This window comes from Cricetulus griseus, chromosome 5 (genome assembly GCF_003668045.3).
Source record: "Cricetulus griseus strain 17A/GY chromosome 5, alternate assembly CriGri-PICRH-1.0, whole genome shotgun sequence".
Classification (NCBI taxonomy): Eukaryota; Metazoa; Chordata; class Mammalia; order Rodentia; family Cricetidae; genus Cricetulus; species Cricetulus griseus.
Genome location: NC_048598.1, coordinates 15,726,121 through 15,749,912, shown reverse-complemented (window position 1 = coordinate 15,749,912; position 23,792 = coordinate 15,726,121). Strand labels below are relative to the sequence as shown.

At 42.4% G+C, this 23,792-nt stretch overlaps 1 protein-coding gene across 1 annotated transcript in view; it reads left to right on the top strand.

The window, feature by feature from the left end:
• The window catches only part of Efcab2 (EF-hand calcium binding domain 2), a 94,404-nt gene that overhangs the window by 9,254 nt on the left and 61,358 nt on the right, over positions 1–23,792 (top strand). The window contains exon 2 of the mRNA XM_027418863.2: positions 19,777–19,861. Within this exon, the coding sequence (XP_027274664.1) occupies positions 19,777–19,861 (85 nt within the window). The remainder of the gene's footprint in view (positions 1–19,776; positions 19,862–23,792) is intronic.

The following is a 23,792-nucleotide window of genomic DNA, read 5'->3' as shown; positions in this document are numbered from 1 at the left end:
GTTGCAGTCTCTCAAGTGCTGACTACAGGTATGTGCCACTACGCCCGGGCTTGTTGGCTATTTCAAATCTTTGTATTACTGAGATAGAATTGTCAGTAAACAAATATCCATAATGAAATCATGCCTTTTTGTTTTTCAAGACAGGGTTTCTCTGTTTAGTACCTGTCTTGAAATTTAATCTGTAGACCAGGCTGGCCTCAAACTCATAGAGATCCACCTGCTGGGAATAAAGGCGTGCGCCACCACTACCTGGCTCTATGCCTTTTCTTCATATTATTATCATAGTTTCAACCTTTTTTTTTGTTTGTTTTGTTTTGTTTTCCGAGACAGGGTTTCTCTGTGTAGCTTTGGAGCCTATCCTGGCACTTGCTCTGGAGACCAGGCTGGCCTCGAACTCACAGAGATCCTCCTGCCTCTGCCTCCCGAGTGCTGGGATTAAAGGTGTGGGCCACCAATGCCCGGCCATAGTTCCAGCCTTTAAAGGAAGGGTTTGCTGTATTTCATAGTAGAGAATGTAAAGAAAGCTGCTAAGCTGACTTTTGGGAGTTATTGAATCATTGGAGAAATCAGTTGGTTTGTGGAAGACCTTTAACATTTCATGACTGTGTTTTTACACCACTCTAAAAAAAATCCCTTGGGAATAGCTGCCACTGAGCTGAAAACTGCAACAAGCTTTCCTCCAAAGTATAAGATACAGTTGACAGACATCTTTTTATAGACATGTCTGTGGCTGTGCACTGTTTTTAGGCTTGATAAATTTTTTCAGAAATGAGAATTTTTCTTTCAAATTTATAACAGCTGTTTACAGTAAAATAGCATACTATGACAAGGTGGAAGCCAGCCCTGTTTATCTTAAGCTCATTTGGACCAAGTTTCTCGTAAGGTGGGGACAACAGGAACCATAGAACTCGGTGAATTTTTTTTAGTGAGGACAGGCTTTTTTTACTACTACCTACAAAATAATTTTTCAAACTTCAGATTACTTATAAAATTAAAAACATTTGGATGAGAATGGTAAAGGAAAGCTAATCAAACTCAGGAAAAATTTAAGCAACGAATATTTTGGAAGCAAATAAATTAGACACAGTTCTTGTCTTAGTTACCTACTAATAGCCACCTGGTTACCACACCTCAACAGGCTTCGATCTACAAACATTTTCCTTACACAGCTTCTGGACGTGGTTTGGTGAAGTGTTTCTGGCGAAGGCTCTGGTGTAACTCTGGAGCTCATGGTATGGCTATTGGCAGGAGGTCTCAGGCTTCCCCCCTTTCCTTTCTTTTTCCTTTGAAGGAGATGGACACACAATGAAAGCAGCGATGCCAGGGCTTCACCGTTTCCTGCTGACACAAGTGAGGTGTCAGCCCGACATAAACTCAGTTTCCCAGGACCCGATTCATGGCCTATCGTCCATTGATCACGTGCTCAAAAGTCAAGACTGTCAAACCAAAATGAAGTCAGTGTGAGGTTCTTGCAGCGGCCACTCAACAGCTCCTTGAGAACAGCTGTTCTTAAGTCTGCAGTCCTATAACATTAAGACACCAGTGATTTATCCCTCACCACCCAGTATTTGATGGCAAAGATTAACACCCATAAAGACATCACATCGACTAAAAGGGGGCAAGGGAAGAGACACCCAAGAGCCAGTGGTTCATAAAAATGAGCTGTGCAAATATTGGGGACGTTTTAAAACCTGGGACTCAAAGGGAAAGAGCAAGCTGCCGAACTTCCATTTTATTTTTGGCTATCTCTGGTCTACTTCTTTTCTAATCTTCCGTTCTCTACATAGCTGGCCTTTCATCACTCTGTTTTCTCATCCACCCTTAAGACTTTTCATGGACTCTTTGAAGCCTCAGGTTTTTTCTAACACCAATGAACTTTTTTGCAAATACTCATTTTATAAAACCTTCATCTCATCTCTTTGTTTTGCTCTAGCATTCTCTTCTGGGGTCCACTGTTGGTCATCTTGAAGGAAGCTATTCATCCTCCTCTGTCTCCTTTAATTCAAGATCATAAGTTAGTCGTTTTACTTCCAATTAAAAAAAATTTTTTTTAAAGACAAGGGTTCACTGTTTAGCTTTGACTGTCCTGGAACTCGCTCTGTAGACCAAGCTGATCTTGAACTCACAGAGATCCGCCTGCCTCAGCGTCCCAAATGCTGGAACTAAAGGTGTGTGCCATTACTGCCTGGCCCAATTAAAACATTTTTAATATTGTTTTTGAGCCAGGCTTTTACTGTGTAGTACAGGCTAATGTGAAACTTGTAATCCTCTTGCCTGGCCTCCCCAGTTCTGAGATTACATTTATGCACTATTATAGTACAATTCAATTCAAAATCATTGCTCTTCATCGTAATAGAGATTCTTTTTTTTTTTTTGTACCTTCATTTAAATATTTTTTTTTCAGGACAGGGTTTCTCTGTGGCTTTGGAGCCTGTTCTGGAACTCGCTCTGTAAACCAGTCTGGTCTTGAACTCACAGAGATCCTCCTGCCTCTGCCTCCTGAGTGCTGGGATTAAAGGTGTGGGGCACCAATGCCCCGGCTCTGTCACTCTTTGTACTGTCACTTTTTTCAGTGTCTCTCTAGCTTACTTCGGTTGATCAAAGACTGTCATTTCTTTGTTAATTTTTTTCACTCTGAATCCCATCATCCTTTTGGGTGACTTCAGTAGTCATTTCAGTGACCATGTAAACTTTGCCCAGCACACTCATGTCATAGACTCTTTAACTCTTGTGACTGTCACTTCTACTTTGCTCCTTTTCAGCATTTTTCTCTCTGGTTGGACCAGGCTGTCCTAGAATTTTCTGTGTAGATCAGGATGGCCTCGAACTCACAGATATCCTCCTGCCTCTGCCTTCTGAGTGCTGAGATTAAAGGTGTGCATCCCCATGCTGACTTCATTTTCAGCATTTTGTAGAAACTTTTTTTGGGGTTTGTGTTTGGTTTCCGGGGAGGTAGTGGAGATGAAACAAGAGCAAATAAATGTGCTGAGTTTATGTTCATCTTTGTAGTGGTTTAAAAGAAAATGGCCCCCATAGGGAGTAGAACTATTAGGAGGCGTGGCCTTGTTGGAGGAAATGTGTCACTGTGGGGATGGGCTTTGAGGTCTCCTATGCTCAAGCTATGCCCAGTGACACAGTTCACTTCCTGTTGCCTGTGGATCAAGATGTAGAACTCTCAGTACTTCTCCATCACCATGTCAGCCTGCATGCTTCCATGTCCCGCCATAGTAATAATGGGCTAAACCTCTGAACTGTAATCCAGTCCCCAATTAAATGTTTTCCTTATAAGAGTTGTGGGTGTCATTGTGTCTCTTCTCAGCAATTCTACCTTCATGTTCAACTCTGTGAGCCACTTTGAAATCTTGACTCCCTCATTGTATTGACCCACTCAATCTCCCGGATTCTCAGTAGTGTCCCCCCACTTAAGTCTGTGTTGGCTCTATCGAGAGTTCTAGCTTCCTTGAGCCCACAGTTGATCAGTCAAACAGTACTGATTCTGGTTAATGCGGAAGGGAAGGGTTTATGGGAAGGTAGCAAGGAGCCCCCCAAAACATCAGAAAGCCACAGAACCAGCTTAGATGAGAACAGAAGAGATCCAACATGCACCACAGCTGATGGCATGCTTCAAGACAGACCCTTGTCCCTTGACCACTGCCAGAAAATACCTGCTCTTACTGCCTCCATCATTCCCCAAAATAATTTTGTCTCTACATTTAAAAATTATCTCTCTCTTTTTTTTTTGAGACAATGTCTCTGTAGCCATGCCTGGCCTGGTACTCATTATGTAGACAAGATTGGTCCTGTACTCAGAGATCCTCCTGCTTCTGCCTTCCAAGTGCTGGGATTAAAGATTTGGGCTTTAAAATTATTTTAAGATTCAGAATCTGCCAGGTGGTAGTGCATGCCTTTAGTCACAGCACTTGGGAGGCAGAGGCAGGTGGATCTCTGAGTTCCAGGCCAACCTGGTCTATAGAGTGTCAGGACAGGCTCCAAAACTACACAGAGAAAACCTGTCTCGAAAAGCCAAAAATAAACAAACAAATAAATAAAATAAAAAGATTCAGAATCCTTCCCCAAAACATCTGACCCTCCAGCCTAGATCATATACTTCTCTATTCCCACCAAAAGCCTGGAGAAGGCTTATCTATCTTATTTGTCTTATCTGGTGAGAAGTAGTTACCATTTTCTTTCAGAGTTTTATACAGTAAGGATTCCTTCTAAATAGTAGTAGTATTTGGATCCTGGATGTCCGAAAAGAATGAAGATGAAAGAAAACTATTTTGAGAAAAGAAAAACTGTTTAAGTTAATACAAAGGCTAACCATTCTAAAATGAACATGTAAGAATTAGTATAGAATAAATTCCCAGAAGAATGCATGTAAAGTGGAGAGTGGCAGGAACTGAAACTGTGTTAACATTAAATGTACTCAGATCCTTATTTTACCAAAATAAATAAGTCTTCTGACAGCGAACAGTATACTAAGTTGTATAGAACAGTCCTAAATGAACTATGCTATGCTGCAGTGGTTATGCTAACTGGTGTTTCTGGCGTTGTTTTAGCATCTGACCATCATAGGTTCACAGATGGCCCATCACTCTCCCCTCTCTCTCTCTCTCTCTCTCTCTCTCTCTCTCTCTCTCTTTTGGAAATGGGCACTCCATGTAAAGTAACGTTTCCTAGAACATTTGCTGAGCATGTCATTTTATTATTAACATATTATTAATAAATAATTGTTAATATTGCCCTTTAAGCTCAGCAAATTGCATGCAGTTTATTGAAAACTCAAGCACTACAGTTTTAACTTTATTTAATCAATGTAATATTTCCGGCACTAAATTAGATATAATCGTGAACTAAATAGGTGTACTTCCATTATCAATCAGTTCTCATATATGGTAAAGTTATACTTCAAACATTTTCTGTAGCAAGAAGTTGGTTATTTCTAGAGCAAACTTATGAATTATGGCATTGTTTATTGACATGACTAATGAATCAAGTTAAAATAGGACTTTGTGGGCTGGGGAGATAGCTGTCAGTAAAGTGCTTGAAGGGACCAGAGTGCGATTCCCAGGATCCACATTTTTAAAAAGCCAGGCATCTAGGCACAGGCTTATAATCCTAGCACTGTGGGGGAGGCAAAGAGAAGCGAATCCCTGGGGCTCACTGGTCAGCCAGCCTAGCCTGCCTCTTGAGTCCCAGGACAGTTAGAGACTGTTCTAGGAAAAGGAGATTGTGCCTGAGGATCAACAGGTGAGGTTGCCCTCTGGAGTCCACATGTGTGCATGTGGGTGCTCACACTCTCTCTCTCTCTCACACACACACACACACACACACACACACACACACACACACACACTCACACACACACACACACACACACACAGAGAGAGAGAGAGAGAGAGAGAGAGAGAGAGAGAGAGAGCAATAACACAAAGCACAAAGACTGTCTTGTGTGTGAAGGGAACTTAAATACAGGTCTGGTTTTTGGTTTTTGGTTTTAAATACATTTTTACTTAGTGGTAGTTATAGTCAAAACCCCTTTCCTCTCTTTCTGTGGTCCAAGCTGGCATCAAAATCAGTGATCCTTTTTCCTCAGCCTCCTGAGTGCTGAGCATCACTCAGGAGGAGAGCATCACCATGCCTGGCAGTACCAAAGTACTATGTTGCATTTGCACAAACATGAAGTACTTAAAACTTTTATTTTTGTGTGTCTGTATGTGGAGATGCAAGGAGGATGTTGGTGTCCTGTTTTATCACTTTGTGCCTTACTTTCTTAGAGTCTTTCACTGGACTTGGAGCTAGTCTGGTGCCAACAAGCCGCAGCGATCCCCTGTCTCAGCCCCTCACAGTGCTGGGATTACAACTGTGATCAGAGCTATCCCTGACTTTTGAAGCAGGTGTTGAGATTTGAACTTAGGTATTCAAGCTTTTTGAAACAAGTGTTTTTACACTCTTAGCCTGAAAAGTACTGGTGTGTGTGTGTGTGTGTGTGTGTGTGTGTGTGTGTGTGTGTGTGTATGCGCACTCGCGTGTTTCCCCCTTCTCTGTGGTACTGGGGACCAAATCCAGGGTCTGATGCATATGAGGCAGACATTAGCCAGTGATCTGCATCCCTGGCCAAAGAGAAACATGATTATCCATTTTTGCAAATTGGTGATAATACCTTGAGTTATATTCTTTCATATGACTAAGTTGTTACAAATTTCTTTGTGTTGCTTTGGTTTGCTGGAACTAGCTCTGTAAACCAAGCTGGTCTCAAACTCACCGAAATCCTCCTGCCTCTGCCTCCCGTGTTTTGGTTTTATAGGCGTTTGCCACCTCTGCCCAGTTCACAATTCTTACTCTTAAATCTTTCCAAGAATATCACTAGATAAGTATACAGAAAAACGTCAGTAAATTGGGGCTGGAGAGATGGCTCAGTGGTTAAGAGCACTGGCTATTCTTCTAGAGGATCCAGGTTCAATTCCCAGCATCCACATGACAGTTCACAGCTGTCTGTAACTCCAGTTCCAAGGGATCTGATACCTTTACACCAGTGCACATAAAATTAAATAAATTATTAAAAAACATAAAAAGTCAGCAAATTTTAAAACAGACTATCACAAGAGGACACTGGCCTAGAATATCAGCAATAAGCTTGTGTTGCCAAGAGGACACTGGCCCAGAATATCAGCAATAAGTCTGTGGTGCTTTACAAGTCCTGTGCTGTCTGTCACCTGCCTGTGAGGCTCAGCTACTCAAACTGAAGCAAGATGGCTCACTGAGCTGGGCTTTAGTTGATGGTCAGCCTCACTGTACAGTGAGAAAATAAAACAGAAAGTAAAAACATAAAACAGAAAGTAAAAAGACCTTCTAACCTCAGGCTGTTTCTGTGGTATTTCCCAAGCTGCTTGCTTTTGGCTTCTGTGCTGTAAACTTGGGTCAGAGTAACCTTAGAAAATAGAAGTTCACTTACAGCTTGTGTGTCAGGTTGATATACAGTAGATAGTCCTGTCCATACTAGTTCCCGGGATACCTTTCACCAGCAAGTCTGATCTCAGCTCTGGGGTTTTCATAAGGCCCCCGATTGTGCTGGAGAATGCTAAGAAATTCCAGGTTTTCAGAATGTTTTAACCATGAAAAGATGTTGAATATTGCCAGGTAGTTTTTGATGGAACTAGAGAAATTGGCTTAGCAGTTGGGAACCCTGGATGCTCTTCCCGAGTCCTGGGTTCGATTCCCAGCACCCACATGGCCGCTCACAACTGCCTGTAATTTCAGTTCCAGGGTATCTTGCAGCCTTAAACAGACATACATACAGTTTTAGCTTCATGGAAATTGCCAACAGAGGCTAGAAAGGCATGAAATAATGGCCACACATTTAGGCTAATATTTAGAACATTCAACTCTGCCCTGTCCTATCCTTTTTGCATTTATTTATTTATTTATTTATTTGGGGGTAGGGCACATAGAGGTTAGAGGACACTTGCTGGAGTTGGTTTTTTCATGAGGTTTCTGGGAATAGGAGGTCAAACTTGGCCACAGTACCTTTACCTGATGAAGCATCTCTCTGGCACTATACCAGTGTTTTTAAAATGAATCATACCATTAAAGTAGTCATGCATACAGATTTTCTGATCAATCATTAAATTTAATTACCATGGAAAAAGGAACTTATCCTAGAGTTGGGAAGTTTTGGGATAGTGCTAAGTTAACATTATTTCTCTTCAGAATTTTAAGCAAACATTTTTATATTGGAATTACTTGGAGGGGAAATAAATGTCTGGATATTTACCCTAGGGCTGTTATGATGTTGCCAAAGAAAATGCTTTTTTCAAGGATACATAAATTTAAGCTTACCAGTATGTATATTGCTGCAATAAAATGGATTGCTTTTGTTAAAATGTAAACGTATTGCTGGGAATTTTCTGGAAGAAAACTTGCATTAAGTACTTGAAATTTTTATTTTTAATTGTTCAATATTTTGTCTGTATAAAACATACTGTATTAGAATAATAGAAATGCTTTCCTATATATTAGTGCTCTCTGTCAATCAAAGAATTATAAGGCCTCTTCCTCTCTTAAATAACGGTTTTACTAAGGTATAGTCTATCATTCAATTCACCTTGAAGTGTTTAACTCAGGCTCTTTGTGTGTATTAATAAGTATATGCAGCCATAGGGCCTTTAGAAAACCACATGGTTAATTCTTTTTAACCTTTGTTTAAATTAGGCCCCTTTCAAGCTGCCCCACCCATTTTTAAGTGTACAGTTCAGTGATTTTAAATGCATTCTTAATGCTGTGCATCACCACCTCCATCCCAGAACTGTTCCTTATCCCACACGAATCCTCTTTTCTTCCTCTTTTGTCTCTTGGGAAGCATTGTTATGTCTTCTGTCAATGGGAGTCTGATAGGCGTCACATAAGTCAAGTCACACAGTGTTTGTCCTTTTGTGTCCGCCTTTTATCATCACTAAGTGTGATGGTCTTCAAGGTTCAAAGTCCCCTTCTTTTTAAGACTGAATGATACTTCACTGTGTGTGTGTGCATACGACATTTTGTTTACCCATTTGACTATGAATACTTAGACTGTTTCTGTCTTTTGACTGTTGGAAATTCTAATCCCTGATTTTGAGTCAGAATTGTTGGAGCACTAGAAATGAAATGTTTACATTTTTGAGGAGTTGCCATACTGTTTTTTTTTTTTTTTTTTTTTTTTATCGCAGCTGTACCATTTTATATTCCCAGAAGCAATTCACAAGGGTTTCTTTCTTTCTTTCTTTTTTTTTTTTTTTTTTTTTTGGTTTTTCGAGACAGGGTTTCTCTGTGGCTTTGGAGGCTGTCCTGGAACTAGCTCTTGTAGACCAGGCTGGTCTCGAACTCACAGAGATCCACGTGCCTCTACCTCCCAAGTGCTGGGATTAAAGGCGTGTGCCACCAACGCCCGGCTCATAAGGGTTTCTTAATTTTCTACACCCATATACTCTACATTATTTGTCTATGCTCCTATAACAAAATATTGGCTACATTATAGAGAACTGGAGTTTATTTCATGAAAGTTCTAGGGATTGGAAGTTTAAGATCAAATCACCAGCACATGACAAGAGCCTTCTTGCTCTGTACTCCATGGTAGACAGCAAGAGGGAAGGAGGGGGATGAGAGAAGAGAGAGAAAGAGAGAAGAGAAGCTAAGAGGAGGAGGCTGTTTAACTATGGTTGTGATGAAAGACCATGATCAAAAGCAGCTTGGGGAGGAATGGTTTTATTTCACCTTGCATATCCTAGCCACAGTCCATCACAAAGGGAAATCAGGACAGGAACTCCAACAGGGCAGGAACTTGGAGGCAGGAGCTGATGCAGAGGCCATGGAGGAGAGCTGCTTATGGCTTGCTCACTGTGTCTTGCTCAGACTGCTTTCTTATAGAACCCAGGACCACCAGTCGTGGGTGGTACCACCTGGCCCCTCTTTATTCAATCATCAGTCAAGAAAATGTCCCACAAGCTTGCACACAGGCCAGTCTGGTGGGGGCATTTTCTCAGTTGAAGTTCTCCTTCACAAATGACTCAGTTTGTGTAAACTGACATAAAACTAGTCAACACAATCCACCCCTTGTTAACCTGACACAAATCACATCACCACTCAATATTTTCTTTCCTATTTGTCCCTAATATGGCATGCTAATATTAATATCACAATATAAAACACTCCAACTTTTCAAAGTTCTACAGTCTTTAAAAAATTAAAATACTTTAAAAATTAAGTTTCATTAAAATGTCAGAAATCTTGCTGGGCATCGGTGGTGCACGCCTTTAATCCCAGCACTCGGGAGGCAGAGGCAGGTGGATCTCTGTGAGTTCGAGGCCAGCCTGGTCTCCAGAGCGAGTGCCAGGATAAGCTCCAAAGCTACACAGAAAAACTGTCTTGAAAAAACAAAACAAAATACCAGAAATCTCTCCACTGCAACTGAGGCTGCACCTTCACTAGTGGCCCCTTCTGACCTCTCACGATGCCAAGCCTCAGCTGCTTTCCATAAATCCTTCATTTTTTATTTTTTGAGACAGGGTTTCTCTGAATAGCCCTGACTGTCCTGGAACTCACTCTATAGACCAAGCTGGCCTCAGACTTAGAGATCTACCTGCCTCTGCCTTCCAAATGCTGGGACGAAAGGCGTGTGTCACCACTGTCCAACAACACCTTCATGCCTTTAAAAACCAGAAACCATTTGGGAGACTCTTACATGTTGGTAAGTTTGGCCACCAGCACAAGGTAGAGCCTTGGCCTGCTCTGGACCACAGCTTCTGTGTGCTGGCCCTTAGAAACACTTCCCAGAAGGTTTTCTATGGATGATGATGGTCTCTGTAATCACTGCTAATTTCTCAGCCTCAGGTAACCAGTATCAATTGTCCTAGAAAGTCAAAGGTTTCACTTTAGTGGTTCTTCATTCAAAATATAGAATGGCTCAAACATGTTTTTTTGTTTTGTTTTTCAAGACAGGGTTTCTCTGAAGACTATGCTGGCCTCAAACTTACAGAGATCCACCTGCCTCTGCCTCCTGAGTGTTGGGATTAAAAGCATGAACCATTACTGCCCTTTTTTTTTTCTTCTTCACCAAAAGCATTTTTAAGGGACTCTTAATTTCCCTCTGAGCTGAGTGTGTGGTGGTGCATCTCTTTAATCCCAGCACTCAGGAGGAAGAGGCTAGCCTGGTCTACAACGCCAGTTCCAGGACATTCAGGGCTACACAGAGAAACCCTGTCTTAAAAAACAAAACAAACTAAAAAAAAATCCAAGCAAACAACAACAACAACAACAACAACAGAACTTCACTCTGGAATGTCACAAAGCAGACATCTCTCATCTGTACTGCTCTCAGCATTATCCTCTGAATTCCCACAGAACAGTTTACTGAGTTCTGAGGACTCGTTGGCTCTCCAGCCCCAAGTCCAAATGCCACCTGTTCTCCCCAGAACACCATGCCACCGGCATGTCACAGCAATACCACACATGACTATACCCCTGGTACTAATTTCTGTCTTAGGGTTTTCTAGGACTGTGTTAAAACACCATCGCCAGCCAAAAGCAACTTGGGGGGGAAAGGGTTTATTTCAGCTGACATGACTTGATCACAGTCCACTATGAAGGGAAGTCAGGGCAGGAACTCAAGGCAGGGAACTGGAGGAAGGAACCGAAGCAGAAGCCGAGGAGAAATTTCGTTTGTTCTCGTGGCTTGCTCAGATTGCTTCCTTGTAGCATCTGGGACCACCAGCCCAGGGTGGTACTGCCCACAGGTCAATCTGGTGGGGGCATTTTCTCAACCGAGGTTCCCTCTCCCCAAACGGTCTGCTTGTGTCAAGTTGACAAAAAAACTGGCCAGCCTGGAGGCTTAATTCACTCAGTTTCTGTAGCAAGTACATCAACTCAATCAAGAGAGCACAGCCACATGCCTTGGTCACCTCTTGGTACTGTCTTGACTCTTGGTACTGTTCCAGTAGCAGTTAAGTTCCAACAGTAGTTTTAGAGGGGACAGGTACTCAAACAGAGTGACCTGGTACTTTGCATTTTTTCTGATAATAGGCATCCTAAATCGTGTGACATGCAATCTCATTAAGCCTCTGGTTAGCATTTCCCTAATGACTAACAGTATAGAGCACCTACTTGTGTTCTGATTAGTTATTTGTATTTTATTTAGAAATATTTATTCAAGTCCATTGCCCATTTTAAAATCAGGCTGTTTTCATGTTGAATTCTAAGAGTTTGAAAGATGTATTGGGAAACTTAGGCATGGTGGCACATAGCTGTAATCCCAGCGTGTGGGAGCTGAAGGAGGAGGCTATCCTGGACTACATAATGGCTTTGTGGGAAGCCTGGGCTTCCTGGGTTACATAATGGCTTTGTGGGCAGCCTGGGCTTCATAGAGACTTTCTCAAAAATTAAATTTTAAAACAGGAGAAATAAAAATATAAAAATAAACATATCTGCTGGAGACATAAAGTTCATAAAGGCCTTCGTGTGTCCAGCTAAGGAGGCTTGCCGTTACTTGGAATAAATAGTATGGATGCCTCTGGGGGACCAGTGAAGGATTAAACTTCCGTTGTAGAAAGATCATCCTAGCCTGGGGCAATAGCTCAGAGGTAGAATGCTTGCCTAGCTTGCATAAGACTCCAGATTCTAGTTCCCTTACCAGAAAAACAAATAAAGAAAAAAATTTTAAATAGAAAAGAAACAAAAAACACCCACGCAAAATGTGACTATTGTTTGAGGAGTAGGATGGGAAAGGAAGTGATTTTAATCCATTCAGGGGTGATGAGCCTCTAAACCTAAATGGTGGCAGTACAGATGGAAGGGGACGATATTTCAGAAGTGTTTAGTAAGTAGAGTAAGAATCCATTCATTGTCAAACAGAACTTTGGACATGCCTTGTAAACTGAGTGAGTCTGAATGAGAAGTTTGGAGGAGGGGAGGGGAGAGGGTAGGGTAGGGGAGGGTAGGGGAGGGGAGAGAGAGAGAGAGAGAGAGAGAGAGAGAGAGAGAGAGAGAGACAGAGAGAGACAGAGAGAGAGAAATACACACACACACACAGAGAGAGAGAGAGAGAGAGAGAAACACACACACACACACACACACACACACACACACACAGAGAGAGAGAGAGAGAGAGAGAGAGAGAGAGAGAGAGAGAGAGAGAGAGAGAGAGAGATCTTGATCAGGAATCTTCGTGACAGCAGTGAGGATTGGTAGGTGTCGTCCCTGAAGGGATTCACACTTTCACACTTTAATGGATCAGTAATTGAAGGGAAACTGTCAGTCAAGTCCCGATTATAGGGAACATTACATAAGCTGGTGTATAGCGTGGTCTAGCCAACAAGCTCATAGGTGTGGTGGGAAGTGGGGAACAATAGGGACTGTTGAAAATATACACACAAATACAGTAAAACTTTTATAAAATTTTAGGTTGAAGGAAGTGGCAAAGGCGTTTGGGGACAGATGGAGACACTGGAATATGGAACAGACACTAGATGATTATAGTGAATTTGGTTATTTTTTAAGGACATTAAAATATCATTGAGATTATATAGGAGATTGTCCTTATTTTTAGGAGCTGCCTATTGAAGTGTCCAGGGGTAAAGCATGGCTGTGCCTGCCATTATTTAGAGATGGAGGGAGGGCAGGAAAAAATGGCAGTCTCAACAATACTTCTCTCTAGGTGGTGGGCACAGGACTGCTACCAAGCTTTCAACTTTTCTGTATGTTTTGAAAGTTTCTTAATTAAAGAAATTGGAAAAGAAAAGCTATGAGTAGGAGTTACGAGTAGCACTGGGAGCAGACTATAGCTAGTGGTTATTTGAGTCAGATGGGAAAGGTGACCATAGGCAGAAAGGCAGGAGGTGAGTCTTGAGTCCCTCAGACAGTTGAGCCACAGCAGATTAGAAAAGTTTAAGGTGATGACCTTGGGGCCATGGACGGTTTATCCCACGAAGCATACACATGGAAATAGTATTGTATAATATTGGGATAATAACTAGAAGAGTTTTTGGACGTTACTAAGCAAGCGACTTGATAACCTTTTGTTGTGCAATGCTGGAGATAAACTTTTGTTTATCTTGCCTTGCATATGCTAGGCAAGCCTGTTACCACTTGTTTTTAATTAAATTTATTACTATCATTATCATTACTGGGAGGGAGGTGTGTGCTGTGGTGGATGTATCCAGCCTAGAGGACAACTCTAGGGAGTCAGTTCTCTCTCCTTCCACCATTAACATGGGTTCCAGGGATTGACTCAGGGTGTCTGTCAGGCTTGCATGGTAAGTAAGCACCATTGCTCACTTGCCAGCCCCCTGTAGTGTTTGAAACAGGGTCGCACAATGGAGCTGAGACTGGCCTTGAATTCAAAACCCTCCCCACTGGATACAACATCTAAAACATTAAATTCTTTTTACTTTTTTTTGTTGTTTTAAATTGCTTTCTGTTTAAGAGCACTGATTGCTCTTTCAGAGGACCCAACTTTGATTCTCAGATCCCACCTCAGCTAGCTCACATCTACGTGTAAATTAGCTCCAGGGATTAGAGACCCTCTTCTGTTTCTGTGGTCACGTGCACTCAGAAGGGCACATGCCTACGCACTATTTTTTAAGATAAGGCCTTGCTGTATAGCTGAGGAGGACCTTGGATGCTTGATTCTCCTGCCTCTACCTCCTGAGTACTGGGATACAAGTGTGTGTCACTACCCATGATTGAAATTCACTTTTCCCCCCTTTGAGACAGGGTTTATCTGTGTAGCCCTGGCTGTCTTGGAACTCACTCTGTAGATAAGGCTGGCTTTCTACACACAGAAATCTGCCTGCCTCTGCCTCTCAAGTGCTAGGGCTAAAGGGGTAGGCCATGATGCCGGGCCTAAGATTCAGTTATTTTTTTTCTTCAAGACAGGGTTTCTCTGTAGCTTTGAAGGTTGTCCTGGAACTAGCTCTTGTAGACCAGGCTGGTCTCAAACTTACAAAGATCCTTCTGCCTCTGCCTCCCGTGTACTGGGATTAAAGGTGTGTGCCACCACCACTAGGCCTAACATTCAATTCTTGATACAAATTTTTGTACAAGTCTCTCAATTTTTGATAGTATTCCATCAACGAGAAACTTCACTCAAAAATGTGAAAACACTTTGAAACCATTAAAAATTGTAATTATTAAAGTTACAAATTTGTAACTGACAAATATAACTTAAAAATTCTCTGCTAATATAAATGGTTTATCAATTCAGTTGAGCTTTCTTATATTAATCATTACTTCATAATAATTTGAAGGGTGGGTGTGGTAACTTATAATCAGAGCATGGGCACAGGAGGAGTTTGAGTTACAGACCTACTTGGGCAGCATAGTGAGGACTTGTCTCCAAACAGTGCTTCTTAAAATAATGATAAAGATTTAATCTGTACACAGTACTTGTCAGAGCCACACAGCAAGCTTGGCTGCTGCTAAAAGGCTAGAAGCTACACAGGAGCAGAGGTGGCTTACATGTGTGACGATGAGTGTTTGTTACAGTCCCGTAGAGCCACTAGCTCCTCAATCCCAACTGGATGCATTTTAAGATGGATGCCAACCCTTTGGGTTTCTGGCATATCAAGCCATTTCTCCAGTAGTGCCCTCAATTCCGTTCCAGAGTGGGTAACAGTGGGCTCTCTATCTGATTTCTGATGGTTATGACTAATATGTACTTGCCTGGGGTTAGGGACGTAGGTCAGCTGGTAGAGTACCTGCCTAGCATGGGTGAAATAGTGGGTTAGATCCCTGATACCTACACCGGGTGTGGTGGCACTTGCTTGAACTCCCAGTGCTCAGGAGGTGGTGGGAAGAGGACCAGACGTTCAAGGTCATCCTCTGCTGTATAGTCAGCCTGGGATAGGTGAGACCTTGTCTCGACAACATCAGCAACACCTTTCTCATATTCCATATAACTTCAACGTCTTTGTGTGCATGTGCCCGCGAATTTGTGTGTATGTATATGCTCGATTGTGCATGTGTGAATGCATGAGTGTGTGTGTGGGGGGGTGGGGCAAGCAGAAGCCAACATCGGATGTCTTCCTCTATTGCTGTCTACTTTATGTTTTCAGGCTTGGAGCTACACTGCTGGTGAGCAAGCCCTATGGACCCTCCTGTCTCTGCCTTCTGAGCACTTGAGGTTACAAGCATCGCTGCTGTGCCCAGTTTTATATGGCTGCTGGGATTGTACTCAGGTCCTCATGGTTTCCAGTGAACACTTTTCTGACTGAACCATCTCCCCAGCCTCCTCCACCATTGAATCCCAATGAGATAGATGACAAATGCACAAAAATTAACTGGACAAGATTGTTCACTAATGAAGATAATCTAAATATCCACAGTTATGGAGTTGATTGAATTAATTTTGATAAAAACCTCTAATTGAATACCAAGCAGTCACAAAGATGTATAATACAACATCTTTTGAGAAGGAAGAATACTTACAAGGTAGCTTTCTTTCTTGTTTTTCTTCTTTTCCCCGAGACAGGGTTTCTCTGTAGCTTTGGAGCCTATCCTGGCACTCGCTCTATAGACCAGGCTGGTCTCGAACTCACAGAGATCCACCTGCCTCTGCCTCCCAAGTGCTGGGACTAAAGGCGTGCGCCACCACCGCCCGGCCCACAAGGTATCTTTGAGTGAAAGATTACAGAACAATATCAACTAACTGATTTTTCATGGAGAAGATAAAGGTTTTCAGATGATTTTTAGCTAATTTAAACTCTCCTGTATCCTTTGCCCTGCTGTTGGTATTGGATGGTTTTGATGACCAGCAAGAGCATCTGCTCTCATTTTCCAAAACCAAATTAAAGAAATTAAAGTGCTTTTGACAAGGGCTAAGTCTTTGTATTCCAAGGAGCTCACACAAATGGTTAAGGAATAATAGAAGATCCTGGTAGGGGGTGAGGATGGAACACAAGCTGACAATTAATAACTGAAAACAGGTGGCAAACACACACATGGGCTGTTATTGAGATTCACATGTAATCAGAGAAGTGTAAATTTAAGTAATGAAGCAACATTCATGTTTTGTTTATAAAATTAGCCAGCTTTTGCCATATTATAGTAAAATTTAATTATGGCAATAAATTTTGTTGTATTCCCATGATGCTGCTAAGGTTGGAAGATTATGCCGAAGTCTGGAAAAGAACATTTAAAGGAAGGAACTACAGGTTATAGTTCTTATGCTACGAACACTAACGTCAGATGGAGTGAGAGTGAGGGAGGAGCAGGATTCACTAGGAAAGATCTGGATTCCATCCACCTCTGCCCTAATGAACTCTGACCTTAGCTGAGTTGCTGAACCTCAGTGAGCCTTGGTTTCTTCAGTTCTAAGAATGAGGTACTCGCCGGGCGGTGGTGGCGCACACCTTTAATCCCAGCACTCAGGAGGCAGAGGCAGGTGGATTGCTGTGAGTTCCAGACCAGCCTGGTCTACAGAGCGAGTGCCAGGATAGGCTCCAAAGCTACACCGAGAAACCCTGTCTCAAAAAAAAAGAAAGAAAGGAAGAAAGAAAGGAAGAAAAAAGACTGAGGTATTCTGCTCTATGCCTCTATGTGTTATAAAGCTTCTAATCTGGAGCTAGACACCTTGTAATTTTCCAGTAAATGCTTCTTGAGTGAATGAATGGTGATAATGAAATGCCCTCTATAAAAGGCTACATAGAAAGAAAGATTGGAGGAAAATATGGCAACAGGATTAGTGGTTGCATTAGAATAAAGAGAATGAGTGTTATAAAATTTTTCCAGTTTTTTCTTTTGACTTCTAAATTATTACTCCTTCCTGTGGCCTCTACCTAAGGTGGGGGCAGGTATGAGGTCTCATTCCATATTTGGTGCTCTTATATTTGTGATAAACTATGCTCATACATTATCCTTCGCTTCCTTTCTAGGTGTCATGTTGTACATATTGCTTCACAAACTTTGAGGCTTGATGACATGGCTGTATCAGTGTAAAAATGAGATTCGACATCTTACAGCTCCTCGCTTGTGCTTCATCACTGAGATGTATCTCTAGTTGCCCCGTTCTTTTCCTCATAGAAACACTTGGGAGTCAGTCTTGACCCTCACCACATCAAACCTGTCAGCACATCTTAGTGATCATAACCAGAATCCTGTCTCTGGTCTCAGCCACTGTGATGGTTTGCATAGGCATGGCCCCCATAGACTCAGTATTTGAAGGCTTGGCCTATAGGGAGTGGCACTATTAGGAGGTGTGGCCTTGTTGGAGGAAGTGTGTCACTGTGGAGGTGGGCTCTGTGGTCTTATATGCTCAAGCTAGGCCTAGTGTGGCAGACTGCTTGTGGTCTTATATGCTCAAGCTAGGCCTGGTGTGGCAGACTGCTTGCTGCCCGTGGATCACATGTAGGACTCTCAGCTCCTTCTCCAGCACCATGTCTACCTGCCTGTGCCATGCTTCTCGCCATGATGACAATGGACTGCACCCCTGAAACTGTCAGCCAGCCCCAGTTAAATGTTTTCCTTCATAAGAGTTGCTGTTGTCTTGGTATCTCTTCACAGCAATAGAGACAACCAGTGACCATATCTGAAAGAGATACTGAAGCAGTCTCTAGACACTCTTTGTGACTACCTTTTCCCTTCAAGTGTCTTCTCAGCACAGTGACAAAGGTGAAAAGAAGATCAGGTCAATATTGTGCCTAGAACCTTCCAGTGGTTTCTCGTGGTATTCAGAGGAAAGTTCAAAATCCTTAAAGGATTCATCTCTCCACCCAACAGCTCAAAACATCTGATTTTTAGGTTGCTGTTCTGCACTTTCTGTGCCCTCTGTGTGAAAATGTTCTGGAGATATTTACAGGTAGGCTCTTCCTATCTGGAGCTGTCACCTTGTCACTAAGGTCGGCATTCTCATGGGGACTCTTCACATCTCTTACTCTTTTTTTCTGTGTTTAAGGGCATGCAACCTACTGTATATGTCAGCAAATATGTAGCATATATATATATATATATATATATATATATATATATTTCCAATAAAACAGCTGTGAGGAAGAACTTTAGTCTGCCTTTGCTTCTTGCTATGACCTTGTTAGTGTCTGGAATGTAGCACATTCTCAATAATGTTTATTGCCTACATCACTATTTCATGTAAGTGAGTTTAATCCCACCTTTTTAAAAGGTCTTTGAAAGATGCCCAGGTGGGTTTAAATGCCTCTCACCTACCTTCACTCCTCCTCAAGAACAGAACAAAGGTGATGAGCAGGCCTAATAAGTAGATGGTGTTTGTTGTCTTACCTTTTTTTGTTGAGCCTAGAATGAAGGTCTCCAATTGAGAACTGGGTGGTGACTTTTAGTATTATGTACACTGTGTATTTCAGATCAAAATTAGGAATTGCAGAGATTGCTCAGTAGGGAGATGCCTCAACGACTGAAATTGAAAGAGGTGGTACAAACAAGAGGGCCTGGGTTTGAATCCCTAGCAGACATATAAGGCGGGGGCGGGGGTGGTAAGCAGGGCTCATCTATAACTCCAGGAGTGCAGAGGCAGAGACAAGTGGGTTCTGGGGTGTGCCTACCTAATCCATCTGAAACAGTGAGCTCCATGTTTGGCATGGGCATGAGCACACACATATACACACACACACTCTTGAGTACACACACACACACACACACACCACCACCACCACCACCATGCCACACCACACACAAGATGAAAGTTGAAGTAAGTTTACTGTTTTTTTTTTTTTTTTTTTTTTGAGACAGGGTTTCTCTGTGTAGCTTTGGAGCCTATCCTGGCACTTACTCTGTAGACCAGGCTGGCCTTGAACTCACAGAGATCTGCATGCCTCTGCCTCCCAAGTGCTGGGATTAAAGGTGTGCACCACCAATGCCTGGCAGTAAGTTTACTGTTATATCGCAGAAAAAATATTTGGTGCCATGACTTCCCCAACATGAGGGACTGTACCGGAACAGCCCCTTCCTTCTTGAACTTGCTATTGTCAGATCTGTTCTTTGGCATTTCCAGAGGGAGTTAACATGGCATACGATTTATAAAGGAGACCAAGAGACCAAGCTTCTTTCAGGTTCTTCCTTATTTACTTTTCTGCTTTAGCTAGGCCAGATGGCACATACCTGGAGTCTCAGCATTGAGAAAACTGAAAGACAGCTTGGTCTATATATTGCGATAGTGAGACCCTGCCTCAAAATAGACAGACAAAACAAACAAAGAAAACCCCCAAAAGATTTCTAGTTAGGTTACTGAGATTTTTGTATTGAATTAATAATTAATTTTGTTTACATTGTATTTTGCAGAGGCAATAGTGGCAGACCTTCATAAGAAGATCAAAGAGGCCTTTGAAGTGTTTGACCATGAAACAAATAATACAGTGGATGTGAGGTTTGGAAATATTTATTGTTGTTGTTATTCTCAATTATGGATACAAGTCATAGATAGAAAGGGGATGTTTTCTCCTTTTTTAAAAACTGTACTTTGAGTTTATTGTGCTATTTAAAGTATTTATTTTCTTGTGCTCTGTTTTTTCTAACTACCACTTCAAGGTAAATCATTTTACTTTTTCCTAGTTTTTTTTTGTAGTCTAGTGGGTAGACTATATTATTATTGTCAATTACAGCCTATAGACTCTGAACCAAGTGAGATGAACTTCATTAGAGCTTTAGTGATGGCCAATGTTTGGTACTTAGTAAATCTCTGTTTAGTGAAGGAGTAGAATTTGCATTTTAAAATGTACAAGTAATGGGCTAGGGAGATGGCTAAGTCTGTCAGAGTGCTTGTTGTGCAAGCACGAGAACCCAAGTCTGCATCCATAGTGCTGATGGAAAAGCTAGGTGTGGCCACACAGACCTTTGACCCCAGCATTGGAGGGCAGAGAGAGACAAGCAGGAATTCAGTGGTCAGTCAGTCTAGTGAACAATAAGCTACAGGTTCAGGGAAGGACTGTCTCAGGGGGATAAAGAGATTAATAGGAGGATTAATTAATTAATCCTCCTATTAATAGAGGACACCTGAATCCTCTCCTGGCCTCTGTGTGTGCACGCACGCACGCGCGCGTGCGCGCGCACCCCCCCCCCCACACACGCACACACACACACACACACTATACATATTAGAGCATGGTTTTTAACCTTCCTAATACTGGGACCCTTTAATACAGTTTCTCATGTTGTGGTGACCTCCCCCACTATAAAATTCTTTTCCTTGCTACTTCATAGCCATAATTTTGCTACTGTTATGAACCATAATGTAAATATCTGTGTTTTCTGATGGCCTTGTTTTTTTAAAAGATTTATTTATCAGGTATACAGTGTTTTGCCTACATGCATGCTGCACACCAGAAGAGAGCACCAAATCTCATTATAGATGGTTACAAGCCACCATGTGGTTGCTGGGAATTGAACTCAGGACCTCTGGAAGAGCAGTCAGTGTTCCTAACCTCTAAGCCATCTCTCCAGCCCTTCTGATGGTCTTAGATGACCCCTGTGAAAGGGTCATTCGACTCCAAAGGGATTGTGATCCACAGGTTGAGAAACTGCTGTATTATAGTGTGTATACACACATAACACACACATTTTAATATGATTATACAGAGTGCATCGGTATATAACTGCTGTATTATAGTGTGTATACACACACACACACACACATTTTAATAAAATTATACAGAGTGCATCGATATATAACTGCTGTATTATAGTGTGTATATACACACACACATAATACACATTTTAATAAGATTATACAGAGTGCATCGGTATATAATATCAAGGCACCATTACAAAGAATAATAATGTTTACAGAATGATATACTTCCCAAGTAAAATATAAAATGGGCTAAACAGAGCGTGAGAAATGGAAAGACACGATGAAGATACGGAGATTTGGAGTTGAGTACTGGTGTGGTGGTGTACACCTGTAATTGCAGCATTTAGGAGCTAGAGTTAGGAGGATTAGGAATGTGAAGCCAGCCTGGGCCACGTAGGGAGCCCATCTGAGGCTCCCATCTGAGGGGGTGAAAGTAGAGGAAATCCCATAGGACTCTAATAGAAATTGTAGGTCTGTGCCACATACTGCCAGGGACAGCCATGAATTCAGTCTTCCAGGAGGCCAGGCAAAGTGATGGTTACTTGCTGAGTTCATAGGCTGAGAGCGTCTCATGCTGAGGCCAGCAAAGCAGTGGAAGAGTGATGTAAAATGGTACAACAAGGGGCTGCTTATGAGCTGGGGCCACCCATCCCTTCCTGTGCGAGCCAGGGCCCCAAGTGCTTCAGACTTGAGCCAAACGGAATGAACAGTGTGAGGCTTTATTTGTAAATTGTAACGATATGCATTATTTAGTTTCTTATACCAGAGGGGCTGAGATTAACAAGTGTGAGCAGCTTCATGTCTTCATATTAACACTTACAAAGTTTTGTTTTGTATTCTAGATTTATGTGTAAGGCAGTTGTGACAGATAAGGTGGAAGACAGTTAAATTTGTCCCCATAGCACCTGACTTGTGGTGGGCTCTGCTGGTTACTTGTCTTGCTGAGACAAAATAAGCTGACAGAAGCAACTCAAGGAAAGGAAGGTTTAGTTGGCTCCCAGTTTGAGAATGCAGCCTGTCATGGTGAGGGTGTCATGGCAGCCAGAGCTTGTGTAGGTGGTCACATTATGTCCATCGTCGGGAGGGAGAGAGAGAAGTTGAAGTTTAGATCACTCTTGTTTTTGTTTAGTCCCGGAACCCAGCCTGTAGAATGGTGCTGTGCACGGTTAAGGGGATCATTCACTCCATTAACCTTCACAGGCATGCCTAGACGCTGACCTAATCGTATCCCGCAGGCATGCTCAGAGGCTTGTCTCACTTAGTTGAGTCTAGGTCCTGTCAAGATGATAATCTAGGTTAACCACCAGAGGCAGTGTGAGTCTGGGTTCAGTCATTGTAGTGGAAGTGTGACAGGAACTTAAGGGCAGCATAGCAGCACCATGTAGCTCCCAGAAGCTCTGGTCACATCTCATTCTATGGGAAGGACTCTAGAAAGAGCACTGAGCCTCGTCTGTGTGTCCTTTCAGCTGGGAGGGATGGTGCTGGTTACAGGGCTTGCTGAGTAGCATGGGGCATGAAGCAATACCTTGCCATTAGATGGACGAGATATATGACGGACTAGTTCTTGTCCTCTAACCTCTCCTTGAACCTGAGTGGTTCTCCTCCAGGGCCTTGGGAGAAGTAATGTTAGAAAAGTCAGGGAAAGTAGAGCTTTAGATGTGTCTGTTTGGCTGTGATCTTTGGGGATGGATTCCAAGGCTTTGTTCCTGCCAGGCAAGCTTTGTACTGCATCCCAGCCCTCCCATAGCTTGGTGAGAGAAAGAGGAAAAGAGAAAAAGTATTCACAGTCCAGCTGACAGTCTGGCTATCCTGTACTTGACATCTCGGAGCTTTGTGTCTATCACCTCATTGTAATGTTTTGTGTGGGAGGGGTGGCACCTCTGTTTTGGAGACAAATGGCAAGTATATACTTTGCTCAGCATCACACCAGGGCTTTTCCAACTCCAAGTCCCTGACTGTACTTGGGAGCATGCCCTCCTGCCTCCATTCTCCCAGCCCAGCCCTTCATGGATGCCTGCGTCTTGCCTTTGGCTTTCTTGACAGTTACAGTGAAACAGATTTTCCCCTATTCCATAGTGTAGAGATGCCAGCCAGGCCTCTTTGGTAAAAGGGCCGAAGAGATGTGTTTATGGGCTACAACTTCCCCATACCAAAATAAAACAATTTTACTGAGGCCCCAAGGGAAAGTGTATGCTCCCATAATTTAGTCTACTTTATTAAATAAAGATGGTTACTAAGAGTGGGCATTGTTCTTAGCACTAAAATACTAATGCTAAGCATAGTAGAAGAACAGTGATGTGGATGACAGCAGCTTTCTAATCTTGATTTCTAATGCTATTGTTTTGTTTCCCTTTCCTTTTGAGACTCTGTAGTGTAGGCTGGCCTTCAAGTAGCTGTGTAGCTCAGGCTGGCCTCTAACTTGTAGCAGTAGCAGTCCTCTTGCCTTAGCCTCCAAGAGCTGCACTCCCAGTTGCACAGGCTACTGTGCCGACTCCTTATACTGATTTGTATGGAACTTCATCTCATGTTCTTGGAGTCATTTTGAATCACCCTTTATAAACTAGATGTGAAGGACAGAGACACAGAAACATTTGCCCAGGTTGCACAGTAGTGATCAGCAGAGTTGGAAGTCGAGTTAGAGTTTTTTTTCTGTTCAGCAACGTTTTCCAAGTTGGCTGCACACCAGCCCCAAGGGAGGCCCTGGGAATGCTGTGATGCACAGGGTCAA